The 13,729-nt window shown below is 52.5% G+C and overlaps 1 protein-coding gene across 2 annotated transcripts in view; it reads left to right on the top strand.

Annotated features, from left to right (window-relative positions):
• Nucleotides 1-13,729, top strand: part of CCM2 (CCM2 scaffold protein) — a 119,292-nt gene that overhangs the window by 70,324 nt on the left and 35,239 nt on the right. The window contains exon 2 of one of the 2 annotated variants that reach the window (XM_058296665.2): nt 5,627-5,800. The exons of the other annotated variant lie outside the window; for it this stretch is intronic. Within the exon in view, the coding sequence (XP_058152648.1) occupies nt 5,627-5,800 (174 nt within the window). The remainder of the gene's footprint in view (nt 1-5,626; nt 5,801-13,729) is intronic. 2 annotated transcript variants of the gene reach the window in all.

Raw genomic sequence — 13,729 nt, 5'->3', positions numbered from 1 at the left:
CCCTTGTGCTTGAAGAAAACGGGGCATTTGCGCTCCCAGGCGCATCGAGGCACGCTGCCATCCTCCCGTGGCCATCGTGGATTTCATTCCTGTCCATCCATTCTGGCCAGAATTGTCTGAGGGGGGCACACAATGGGCACTGAACAGACCCCGGGCTGCTGCCGTGGTGCGAAGCTCTCACGGGCCAGCGCTGGCTGCTCCGCTAGGCCCGGAGCTGGGGTTACGCAGGGACAGAAGCTTACGTCCGTTCTCGAGGCAGAAGAAGGTAGACCTGGGCTCAGCAGAGGCAGAGCTGAGCCTCTGCCAGGTGGGCCGGCGGCTTCCTGTCCACGGGCGTGCCACCACGGCCACCCCTGCCTGCTGCGGGGCTCGCGGGGTGCAGGGCGTGAGCCCCGGGTCTCCCCACGTTAAGTCAACAGGGGCTGCCGTCACAGCACCACAAACAGACGCTTACCCTCGCGGCGGGGGAGCCCCCACCCCCGGAGTCCTCGGCAGGGTGGGCTCCCGCTGGGCCCTGGGCAGGCCCCGTCCCAGCCCGGCTCCTGCTGCCCTCCCGCCTGGGCCTCCGCTGCCACGAGCCTGCTCCCTGTGTCTCCCTGCGCCCCTTCTCGGAAGGACCCCCCGCCTGTTGGACGCGGGGCCCTCCCCAACCCCGTCTTCACTGACCCAGCCGCACCTGAGACCCTGCTTCCAAGGAAGGTCCCATCCCGAGGCTTTGACGGGCCCCGCCACCCCGGGACGCGGTGCCCGGCGGCGTGAGGTCTGCGGCTGCTGGGTGGGCGCGGCCTTCTCGTGGGGGAGCTCATTTCCTGGCACTCCCGTGCGTGGAGTGGGAACCAGGATCGCCAAGAAGCCGCCCAGGACGAGCGGGCGCCCGGGCCTGCCCCGCGGGTTCCCCTCAGTGCCGCGAGTGCGTGGCTAGAGGATCTGTGGCTGGTGCGGGCCTGTGCAGCGCAGCGGGGGAGCCTCCAGAGCCTGCCGCGCCTGAGGAGGCGGCCAGCGGCCTGCAGACAGGGCCACGCTGCGGGCCCTGGCACCTCTGCAGCCTTGGGTCCAGCGCCCACATCTGAGAGGAACGGTGACGCCCCTGTGCCCACGTAACACCGGGGAGCAAGAGGGATTTCGCGCGGGGGCTCCGGCCAGAGAGGAGCCGGCGGTCAGGCACAGCTGGTCTGAGAAAGCAGTTTTACATTATCGACGTGAGGGCCCTCCCTGCCCTGCCCTGCCCTGCCCTCCTCTACCTGGACCTTCCCTGCCCTCCCCTGCCCTCCCCTCCCTCCTCTGCCCTGCCCTGCCCTGTCCTGCCCTCCCTTGCCCTCCTTGGCCCTCCCCTGCCGTGCCCTCCCCTACCTGGACCTCCCCTGCCCTCCCCTGGCCTCCCCTATCCTCTGCCTTGCCCTCCGCTGGCCTCCTCTGGCCTCCCCTACCCTCCCTCCCCTGCTGTGCCCTCCACTGGCCTCTCTTGCCCTGCCCTCGGCCCTCCCCTGCCTCCCCTGGCCTCCCCTGGCCTCTCCTGGCCTCCCCTACCCTCCTCTGCCTTGCCCTCCGCTGGCCTCCTCTGGCCTCCCCTGCCCTCCCTCCCCTGCTGTGCCCTCCGCTGGCCTCTCCTGCCCTGCCCTCGGCCCTCCCCTGCCCTGCCCTCCCCTGGCCTCCCATACCCTCCTCTGCCCTCCCTCCTCTGCCCTCCCCCGCCCTCCTCTCCCCTGCCCTCCCCTGCCTTGTCCTCCCCTGCCCTCCCCTCCCCCCCTTCTCTGCCCTGCCCTGGCTCCCCTGCTCCCCTTCCCCCCCCCCGCCCTCGGCCCTCCCCTTCCCCCCTCCTCTGCCCTGCCCTGGCCTCCCCTGCCCCCCCCTCCCTCCTCTGCCCTGCCCTCGGCCCTCCCCTGGCTTGTCCCCCCCCCACCCTGGGACCTTGTACACTTTCAGCCTAAGGTTTGTCATCAGCGTCGCCTGTGGTCACTGGTTTCCCACCATTCCCCTTGCCACGCCCCCGCGCCAGCCAACAGGTCCGCACGCTGTCCCCTCTGGGGCTTCACCTGCAGTACCACCTGTCTGCACTCGGGGGCTCAAGGGCAGAGGTCCCACGGGTGGTCTGCGGGTGGTAGCTGGGACCGGGTCAACCCTTTCCTACAGTGAGACCGATGAACTTGTCGGAGGTCATCTTTTATTTATTTATTTATTTATTTATTTATTTATTTATTTATTTATTTATTTATTTATTTAATTTCCCCCCCTCCCCTGGTTGTCTGTTCTTGGTGTCTATTTGCTGCGTCTTGTTTCTTTGTCCGCTTCTGTTGTCGTCAGCGGCACGGGAAGTGTGGGCGGCGCCATTCCTGGGCAGGCTGCTCTTTCATTTCACGCCGGGCGGCTTTCCTCACGGGCGCACTCCTTGCGCGTGGGGCTCCCCCACGTGGGGGACACCCCTGTGTGGCACGGCACTCCTTGCGCGCATCAGCACTGCGCATGGCCAGCTCCACACGGGTCAAGGAGGCCCGGGGTTTGAACCGCGGACCTCCCATATGGTAGACGGACGCCCTAACCACTGGGCCAAAGTCTGTTTCCCCGGAGGTCATCTTGTATCGCCTCAGCTCACGTGCAAGCAGCTGGAGGCGGGAACTGCATTTACCCTTTTTAAAAATTTAGTATTGTGGGAACTTTCAAGTATAAACGGAAGTGGAGAGACCAGTAAACAAAACTCTGCGTCAACAGATGACACCTCAGCAGGGCGCGTGGGGGGCTGGCCCGGGTGTGGTGAGGGGAAGGGAGGGGCGGCGTGCACTGCAGGTCCAGGGGCAGATCCACTGTGGGAGCCCAGGGAGGGACACGCCGGTGGGTTCTGCGGGTGGCTGGCTCACAGCAGTCCTGGGGGCCCGAGGGGCGCACTCTGTGCAGGTGTGTGGCCATCTGCGGGGCTGGGTGTAGACGAGGGAGGCCAGGTCAGATCCTGAGACTGGTGTCTTCTGTTATAGACAGCAGTAAAATTCATAACTTAAGAAGAGTGACAGTCATTAGGAAGAGCTCCTGGCAGATACCTGCTTGCTCACAAGGTGCTCTAGGGGGTGCACAGATACTTCACCGACAAGGTACCGTTATGGACGATACTTTTTGGACGAGGAGTACCTGGCGAGGTTAACCAGTTTGCTTATTAGCAAGTGGGGGTGCCCAGGTCATTCGAGGAAGATTTGTCTCCAGAGCCTTGAGGGACTGAAGGTGGAAACCTGCAGAGGAGGCGCAGAGGCTCCGGGAGCGTGGGAGCCAGAGCCAAGCAGAGGACCCAGGCGGGCGGTGGCCCAGCCAAGGTGCTCGGAAGAGTGCTTCTCCTCCGTGGTTTTGTGGAATGAGCCTCCGGACTGGGCATGCTTTGTCGCATCAGTGGAACGCAAGGGCTGGGGTTTAGAGGTAACGTGTGAAGCTGAGGAGCAGGGTGGGCAGCCCAGCCTCAGGCTGGGAGGGGGCAGCTTGGTCAAGAAAAATAGTGGGGGCACTGATGTGGCTCAAGTGGTTGAGCGCCCGCCTCCCACACGGAAGGTCCCGGGTTTGGTTCCTGGTGCCTCCTGGGGAAAAAAAAAGACAGACTACAAGCAAAACAAATAAAAAAAAGCTACTCAGGAAAACTGATGTAGCTCAGTGGTTGAGCTCTGGCTTCTCACAAACAAGGTTTGGGGTTCAATCTCTGGTCCTGGTTCCTCAACAAACAAAAAACAGGGAAAATATTGGGGTTTTACTTTCTGAGGTATTGCTTTATTTGGGGTGGGCTTTATTTATTTGCCTATTTTCCCCTGAATACTTGCAAATTAAGTGTGTTGGTTGGTGGAGAGGGCACCAGTGCAAAGGGAGGTATGACTCAGGGCAGTGGAGGCTAAGGGGTGATGGGCGTGCTGTCAGAGTGACGGTGAGCCTGAGGGGAGGCCGTTGGAATGACGGGGGGTTCCAGGGTACTGGGGCTGAGGGGAGGCAGGGGGAGGCTGTGGGGTGACTGGGAGGCAGGGGGGAGGCTGAGGGGTGACGGGGAGGAGAGGGGAGGCTGTGGGATGATGGGGAGGCAGGGGGGAGGCTGTGGGGTGATGGGGAGGCAGGGGGGAGGCTGTGGGCTGAGGGGAGGCGGGGGGAGGCTGAGGGGTAACGGGGAGGAGAGTGGAGGGGAGGCCATTGGGGTGACAGAGGCAGGGGGGAGGCTGTGGGGTGATGGGGAGGCAGGGGGAGGCTGTGGGGTGACGGGGAGGAGAAGGGAGGCTGTGGGGTGACGGGGAGGAGAGGGGAGGCTGTGGGGTGACGGGGAGGCAGGAGGAGGCTGAGGGGTGACAGGGAGGAGAGGGGAGGGGAGGCCATTGGGGTGACAGAGGCAGGGGGGAGGCTGAGGGGTGACGGGGAGGAGAGGGGAGGCCATCAGCATCTGCCGGGAGCAAAGCTTGGCCCGCTGTCACCAGCAGTTCCTCCTACCGCCCGGGCCTTGGCTGAGAAGCGGTGGCTTTGGCAGGAGAGCTTGAGGCCCCGTAGGCTCTCCGCCTGTACTTGCGTCAGGCCGGCCTAGGGCTGAAGTTCCCCTGCACAGGGACACTGAGCTGAGAACGCTGGTCAGTTCTGGTGATTTGTTAGGGACAGTCTCATTTGCTCAGCTGTTTGACACCTGTTGGGCGCTGGGCGGGGGTCTGAGCCGAGCCTGCCGGGCCGGGCCCGGGTCCCGTCGCTGCTGGGTGCAAGGCAGCCGCCCCTCCCCCGGCCTCCCCAGCTCCAGAGCGGCCGTGCGGAAGAGTGGCTCCCCTTCCGTGAGGTAACAGCTTTGGACTTCTGCAGCTGGGGGTCTGGTGACGTTCCCAGCCCCCAGGTAACAGCAGCTCTTGTCTTCTCCGTGGCCCTGGGAACAGGAGGAGAGGGAGTGGCTCTGCATTTCTTGCATGCAGGTGTCACTTGTTAGAACATCTGCCCGTCAGGTGACAGCAGATGCTAATGGTTTGAGTCTTCAAATGGCAGGAGTTTCTCTTTGGCCTTGATATTTTGTCTGGAGAGTTATCGAACCGGAAGTGTCAGACATTTGCCTCGGAATTCATGACTAGATTTATATTCATTCTCTCTCTCTCTAGATTTACTTCCGATCATAGCACTGGCCATGGGAGCTCCTGTCCAGATGCCGAGCGGCTGGTCATTTCTGTGGGGGACTCAGGGCTCTCCTTAGCAGGCCTGCTGACCAGGTTACACCTGACATTCTGGTGTGAACACACCTGAGGGAAGAGTTGGCTGCTTTCACACCTTCTCACTTCCTCTCACACGTTCTCATTCCTGTCACAGTGTCTTACTTCCTGGCAGAATTTCTCACTTCCTCTCACACTTTCTCATTCCTGTCACAGTGTCTCACTTCTGTCACATTTCTTCCTGTCACATTTCTCACTTCCTCTCACACTTTCTCACTTCCCCTTACACTTTCTCACTTCTTCACTACCGGGAAGTCTTCGCTTTGTGGGAACAGGTGAGGGACCAGGACCAGGTCCTACGCTGCCTGTGTGTTCTCCACACTCCTCCGCAGCCCAGCGGTTGCCAGCCCCTCCTCGATGGGGGACACCGGGGCAGGGGTCTCGCACACAGCACAGCACGCGCCAGTAGTGAGAGCCAACCCTTGCCATTTTGCCCGCAGCCTGGAATCGTGTCGCCCTTTAAACGTGTGTTCCTCAAAGGCGAGAAAAGTCGAGACAAGAAAGCCCACGAGAAGGTGACGGAGCGGCGCCCCCTGCACACGGTGGTGCTGGCCTTGCCCGACCGCGTCGAGCCGGACGTGCTGCTCAACGACTACATCGAGAAGGAGGTGAAGGTGAGTTGTCGGGCAAGGGCGGGCCTGTGGACCTGGAAGAAGAGGAAGACGTGCCGCTTAGCCAAGTGCCTGGCACTTCCGAAGTGCTTCCATAAACACCTTAGTTCATTCTACCCTGTGCTGTGTGGAGTAGCTAGAAAAACAAAACCCAGCTTCGTGGCCTCCGGCCTCCCTTCCTGGTTCCTTCCCCCGTAGCGTGCCTCCTTTCCCTCGAAAGCCTGGCTGTGTGGGTAGGCGGGTGCGAGCCAGGAAAAGTCACCTCTGTTTTCCAGTTGAAAATTGTTACTCGATGGAGTTCACGTGGCTGCACATCACCTAACACAGGCAAAGCCTGGAGCCCGGGTCTCCTGAATTCCGACCAGTGCTTTCTTTAGGTTTTGTTTGCTTTTAAAAATTATATTGTGGAAACATCCATTTCCCATTTTACCCGGTTTTAAGAATACTGTTCAGAGGGAGACGCATGCTTTTGAGGTCTATCATTACATCTCAAAAGCTGGTGCCTGGAAGATTTTGGTGAAATGTGATGGTTGAGATGCACATTTTTATTTTTGTTCTCTCCCAAAACATTGAAATGAAAGTAAGTGCAAAAAGAAGATATAAAGCCACAAAGTAAGAGAGAATAGGAAAAAAGACAGCATCAGATGAGAGACATCTGGAAACTTGAGAAGGAAACGGTGAAGGAGAGGAGTCTGGACCACGAGTCCTGCCAGAGGACTCCGTGTCAGCCGGCGGCCCCTGGGGCGTCTCAGTGTCCGTGTAAGGGGTCCCCACCTGGTGCACTGAAGGAAAGATGGGAAACTGGACTCGAGAGGCTCTGGGCAGGGGCAGGCACAGAAGATGGTGGGTGAGGAGCCACATTGGAAACAAGGAAAATAACTCAGAGCCTGCACACAGCGTGTGCCTCATCCCTTTTCTCTCAAGCTTTCAGAAAACCTGTACCCAGACACCCCCCACTCTCGCCCCGCCGCCCCAAGAGGTGCCTTGGAAGGATGCTTGCCTGGGGAAGCCGAGCAGCCCTCTGCAGGCTGACCCTGGGGGCTGACTTTCAGCCTAAGTAGCCACACGGTGGGTGTGACAGATTGACTTTGGTGACTCCCCCAAAAAGATGATGCTCTTAAACTAATCAGCCCCTGTGAGTGTGGTACCCTTTGATCAGATTCACTTTAGATCACTCGAGTAGATTGCTTTTGGTTGGTCGAGAGGGGCGACCCCGGTTGAGTCTCCGCCCTCTTGCCGGGTCTGATATACACAGAGACACAGAGAGACAGAGAGAAAGGAAGGTGCCATACGGTGCCTGCCACGTGAGGGAAAGGACTGCAGGGAAACAGAAGCCCCGAGAGGCTGAGAGTCCCGGCGGCTGGAACCTGAAGCACAGGGGCATGGAAGCAGCCCCGAGGGGCTGGGCCCACCGAGCAGCTCAAGAGGAGACGAGCCACGTGCCTGTGCCTGAGTGCCACGGGGCAGGATGCCAGGACCACCAGCAGTGGGCTGGCAAGGAAGCAGCTCAGAGGCCGCCTTGATGTGGACACGTCATGGTCTCAGAGCTGTAAGCTTTTATTCCAAACAAACCCCTATTATACAGCCAATCCATTTCTGGTACTTTGAATCTGCAGCCCTGTGGCATACTGAGACAGTAAGTAACTCCCATCCATGCACACGGAGCTTCCTGGCAGCTGTTGCTTATCATCTATTTGTCTGTCTGTCTGTCTGTCATTTATCTGTCTAACCATCCTCCTATCTAATCTATCTATTGGACATCTATCTAGATCTCTTTATCCATCATCTACCTATCCATCAATCTGTCTGCCTGTCTATCATCTATCTTATCTATCCATCCACATCCATCCATCCACCTCAGGGACTGAACCCAGGATCTTGTATGTGGGAAGCAGGTGCTCAACCACTAAGCTACACCTACTCCCCTCCAGCAGCTTTTTAATTTATTTTTATTTGATTCTCTCCCCTTCCCTGCCCGCCCCAGTTGTCTGTTCTCTGTGTCTATTTGCTGCGTGTTCTTCTTTGTCTGCTTCTGTTGTTGTCAGCAGCATAGGAATCTGTGTCTCTTTTTGTTGCATAATCTTGCTGCATCAGCTCTCCGTGTGTGTGGCGCCATTCTTGGGCAGGCTGCACTTTCTTACGCGCTGGGTGGCTCTCCTTACGGGGCGCACTCCTTGCGCGTGGGGCTCCCCTACGCAGGGGCACCCCCTGTGTGGCAAGGAACTCCTTGCGCGCATCAGCAGTGCGCATGGGCCAGCTCCACACGGGTCAAGGAGACCCCAAGTTTGAACCGCGGACCTCCCATGTGGTAGACAGATGCCCTAACCACTGGGCCAAGTCCGCTTCCCACCAGCAGCTTTTTAGAGCCTCATTTCAATCAGAGGCAGGCAAAGGTGAGTTCACACTTGAGGAAAACTTCTGAATGTTAGAGCCAAAGATGAATGCAAAAAATAAACATGAGTGAAACAGAAACAATGCAGAAAACAGTGGGAAAAAGAACTAAAAAATACATAATGTTCTCAGAAAGATAAGAAAAAATATTGGAACTATGAAATAGCGGGTTTCTACTTTTAAGTAAAGAAAAGGGGAAAGTTTTTGTACTTAAAAGTATAGTCATTATATGTTGTAAAAAATTCAATAGAGGGGTTGAAAGATACAATAAAAATAATCTCTACAAAATGGATAACCAAAAAACAAGGAGAGAAAAAATAATTAAAAAATAAGAGAGAGAAAAGAAAACTAGAGGATTATTCTAGGAGGTTATACATTTGCCCATAAGTAGGAAGAACAGAGAAAAGAGAGAGGAGAAAATCATTAAGACATCCTCAAGCTTAGACGATCAGACATCTTAGCATTACCAAGTCTTTTTTGGTCTGTCCAATTCATCAACATAGAACATCTCTCTCTTTATTTAGATCTTCATTCACCTCTCTCAGCAATGCAATTTTCATTGAGGTGTCTTAAGCATGTTTTGTTAAACTTACCCTGAGTATTATATTATTTATTTATTTATTTATTACATTCAGAAAATATGAGGTCCCCATATATCCCCACCCTCCTCCCCCCACTCCTCCCCCCATAACAACAATCTCCTCCATCATCATGAGATAGTCATTGCCTTTGGTGAATACATCTCTGAGCACTGCTGCACCTCATGGTCAATGGTCCAATCATAGCCCACACTCTCCCACGTTCTATTCAGTGGGCCATGGGAGGACATACAATGTCCTGTAATTGTCCCTGCAGCACCACCCAGGACAACTCCAAGTCCCGAAAACGCCTCCACATCTCATCTCGTCCTTCCATTCCCCACACCCAGCAGCTACCATGGCCACTTTTCTCCACACCAATGCCACATTTTCTTTGATTACTCATCACAATAGTTCATGAATAGAATATCAGTAAGCCCACTCTAATCCATATTCTATTCCTCCATCCTGTGGACCTTGGATTAGTTGTGTCCATTCCACATCTATATCAAGAGGGGGCTTAGATTCCACATGGATGCTGGATGCAATCCTCCTGCTTTCAGTTGTAGGCACTCCTGGCTCCATGGTGTGGTGGTTGACCTTCTTCAACTCCATGTTGGCTGAGTGGGGTAAGTCCAATAAATCAGAGTGTAGGAGCTGAAGTCTTTTGAGGCTCAGGGCCTGACTATCATATGGTCAGTTCAGAGATTCAGATCTGCTGGGTATGTATTAAACCTCAGCACCAACTACAGTTCTGGTAAACGTAACAGGAGAGGCTTGTGAAAAGAGATCACATCTGAGTCCAGCTCCATCACACAGAAACACAAACTCCAAAGAAGGGCCAACTGACATGGCACTGAACTCCATCTGCCATGACCATAGAACCTGGGTCTCTGTAGCCCTCAGAAGAACCAATACCCAGGGTTGTATCTACTTTATCTGTCTCTGGGACTCTGCTGAGGCGTGCGTAAGGGCGACCCCTCTGATAACCTCCCGGCTCTTTTTTGGAGACTCATAGCCATATAAACTCATTTGTCCTTTCCATTTCCCCCTTGAATCAGGTCAAAAAGCATTTTTAGCTCCTTTATATGTAGACTGAGATAGTCTGCTGGTCCAAGCTGACCCTTGTATTCAAGGTCATTTTCTAGTTACATCATCAGCTGGTACTTGGTAGTAATCCTTCGGTACCAGGGAGGCTCATCCCTGGGAGTCATGTCCCATGCTGGGGGGAAGGCAACGCTTTTGCATGCTGAGTTTGGCTTCGAGACTGGCCACATTTGAGCAACATGGAGGCTCTCAGGAGGTGCCTCTTAGGCACCCTGCAGCTCTAGGCCTTGTTCTTATTTCAGGTGCCCAGGCTCACAAGCATATTCATTAGTATTAAGGGCTCATTGTTGGACCTTCATTCTTTATGATTTTTGATGCTATAATAAATGGTATTGTTAATTGAAATTTTCTCTTCCAATTATTTGTTGCTTCATACACAACAAAGTTTATTTTTGGATATTGAAAAAAAAAGACAGGTATGCCAGAACATTTCCTAGAATTAACTAAAGGACACAGCTCTCTAGACTGAAAGGATTCCTGTCATAGTACAGACAGGTCTTACTCATTGTGCATGAACCCATTCTGAAGAAGTTACTGCTACATCAGAACACAAGAAGGAAGAAAACATGGGATTCAGACCCCAGGGGATCTGACAGAGCAATGAGGCAAAGGAAAGGTAATTCCCAGGTTACAGATGGGCAAACTCCAGGACAAGAATCTTGAGGACTGTGTCTAAAAATAAAAAGCAACCAGTCCAAATAGGCCATGGGAGAGGGAAATATAATTTTTAGGTTTGGGTAGAAAAATACACTGAGAGGCTATTGAAGATTTGGGGAAGAATTAGACTAGTAAATAAAAAACCAACGCAAATAGAGGGAGGAAGAATCCCTGTTCATTCATGAAACTTTAAAGAGCAGGGACTTCCTCTTCCAGGAAGATGGAGTAGACAGTCTTCCCTGTTCCTCCCGCTAAGTACAACACATAAACATCATAAGATTGAAAGGTGGAGAGGAGGCAGACCAGCTGGGGACCTCGGCACCCAAGGACCAATGTGGTGAGTTCTCTGGGTTTTCTTTTTCCCTTGTATAACCCAGATTTGGAGCTGGTGAGCTAGAAATGCCAGTGAATGCAGAGAAAACCCAACAAAGTCTGCTCCCTGGCCAAAAAACCAGGGAAGAGACGGCTTAGCAGCACCAGACTTGTAGGCAGTAAGTGCTCTGTTCCCATCAAATGTGTCAGGAAATGCTGTGTCCCTTCCCCCTGCTGGTAACAAAAGCCTAGCAGAACCCACACTGCCACCCTTGCCAGCTGTACTGAGCGCCTCCCTCCCTCTCCCCTTGCTCTGCCTTGCTGGGTGATGGCAGGGACATCTGTCCTGGCAGGCAGTAATGCATCCACGCCCCACACAGTGCCATGGATTCTGCATGGCAGCCTGGCCTGCTCCCTCCCTGTCCCTGCTGGGGGAATGTCGGGGTTTTTCCCCACTGCCCAATGGGTAGCAGGAAGAAGGGCTGCGCCCTCTCCCAACCAGAGCTCCCTCCATGCCTTGTGGCCAGGAGGACTCCCAGCTGGAGTGTCAGTGAAGGCTGAGAGGGGAATCTGATCTACCCCTACCTGACAGTAATGGGGTGCTGCCTCTCTCCCCCATGTGGGACTCGAACAGAAGGTCTCTCCCTTGGGTCATCGAAGTCCCAAAGGGAAAGAAGAAAGAGGGCAGGAATGCAAAAGTAGTTGAATAAACGATGGCTGAAACTTCCCTAATTTGGCAAAAGATAAACTTAGAGATTCAAGGAAGTTCAGCAAATCCTGAAGAAAAGAAACCCAAGGAAATCCACACCAAGACATGTGATAGTAAAACTTATGAAAAGTAAAGACAGAAAAAAAGAAAGCTACAAAAGGAATATGACACCTGACCTAGAGAGGAAAATGATTCAAATGACAGGCAGTTCCTCAGCAGAAATCTTGGAGGCGGCGAAGGACGTGGCACAGCCTTTTCAAGAGCCACAAGACCCTGCAGACTTCAGAGGGATACTGAAGCAATTCTACACATGTGCATTTGACAACTTAGATAAAATGGACCAATTTCTTGAAAAACCAAAAATGAAATAGATCATTTGAATAGCTCTTTTTTTTTTTTAAGACTTATTTTTATTTATTTCTCTCCCTTTCCCGCCCCCCGCCCCAGTTGTCTGTTCTCTGTGTTCATTCGCTATGTGTTCTTCTGTGTCCGCTTGTATTCTTGTCAGCAGCGCCGAGAATCTGTGACTCTCTTTTTGTGTCATCTTGCAGCGTCAGCTCTCCGTGTGTGCGGTGCCACTCCTGGGCAGGTTGAACTTCTTTTGTGCTGGATGGCTCGCCTTACGTAGGGCTCCCCTATGCGAGGGACACCCCTGCATGGCATGGCACTCCTTACACACATTAGCACTGCGCGTGGGCCAGCTCCACACAGGTCAAGGAGACCCAGGATTTGAACCACGGACCTCCCCTGTGGTATGTGGACACTCTATCCATTGAGCCAAGTCCACTTCCTTGAATAGCTTTTAACTGTTAAGGAAATTCAATACGTAATTTAAAAACTCCCTGTATTCGTCAGCCAAAGGGGTGCTGATGCAAAGTACCAGAAATCTCTTGGCTTTTATAAAGGGTATTTAATTTAGGTAGAAGCTTACAGTCACAAAAGCCCTAAAGAGTCCAACTCAAGGTACCATAAGAGGTACTTCCTCACCAAAATCTGTTGCCACATGTTGAAGCAAGATGGCAGGCAATGTCTGTGAGGGATTATCCTCCTTTGTTTTAAGGTTCCATGGGTCCAGCTTCTTCTGGCATAGGGCTCGATTTCTCTTTCCGGGGCTCATTTCTTTCAGGGCTTAGCTGCTCTCTTCTCTTCACAGGGTCACCTTTGAACTATCTGGCAAATGGCTGAATTTTCCCTTGGGCTCCAGAGTCAAAATCAAGTTCTCTCCTCTGCCATGTCCATAGCTAGAATACATTTATGTTTAATACTGCTCTCTTGATGCACATTTAATGTTTCTAACCAAAAAAGTAGAATTTCTAGGTCTGAGGCTATGTTACATTTTCATTTGACAAACATTGCCAGATTACTCTTCACAGATGTAAACCATTGTTTACCATCAGCTGTGTGTGGGAGAATCTGTTTCTATACACTTTTTTTTAATGAAATTTTTTTCTTTTATTTTGTTGTTTGCCTGCCTTATTATTAAATCAATTTTATTGATATGTATTAAACAACTGCATCTAAAATGTACAGTCAATGGTATTTGGTTTAATCACATAGTAGTACATTCATCATGTCAATCATTATTAGAGCATTTTCATTATTTCCATAATAAATGAAAAACAAACAAGAAAATCCTTCACTTCTCAATCTTTCTCTGTTTCCCCTGCTGCACATAGTTGCTATTTCTGGCTATTCTTGCACAATTATTTATTTATTAGGCAGTTTTATTGAGATATATTCACATGCTGTACAATCTAGCTAAAGTGAATAATCAATGGCTTTTAGTATAATCATGGTGTTGTGCATTCATCACAAAAATTTTTTGAATTATTTCATTATTCCAAAAAAGAAAATCTTCACACCCCTTAGCATGCCTTCCCTAGCCCCTAAACTATGAATCAAATTTCATCTTTATAAATAGATTTATATTTAAATCTTATGTAAGTAGAATCATATAGTATGTTACACAATACATTTAGTTCATAGTAACGCAATCATACAGTATTTGTCCTTTTGTGTCTGGCTTGCTTCATTCAACATAATGTCCTCCAGGTTTATCTATGATGTCATATACTTTACAATTTCATTTCTTCTTACAGCTGCATAATACTCCATCATGGGAATACAGCACAGTTTGTTTATCCATTCTTCGGTTGGTGGACACCTGGGTTGTTTCCA

Source organism: Dasypus novemcinctus, chromosome 5 (genome assembly GCF_030445035.2).
Source record: "Dasypus novemcinctus isolate mDasNov1 chromosome 5, mDasNov1.1.hap2, whole genome shotgun sequence".
Taxonomy (NCBI): Eukaryota; Metazoa; Chordata; class Mammalia; order Cingulata; family Dasypodidae; genus Dasypus; species Dasypus novemcinctus.
Note: the sequence above shows the minus strand (reverse complement) of the source record. Positions and strands in the feature narration are given on the sequence as shown.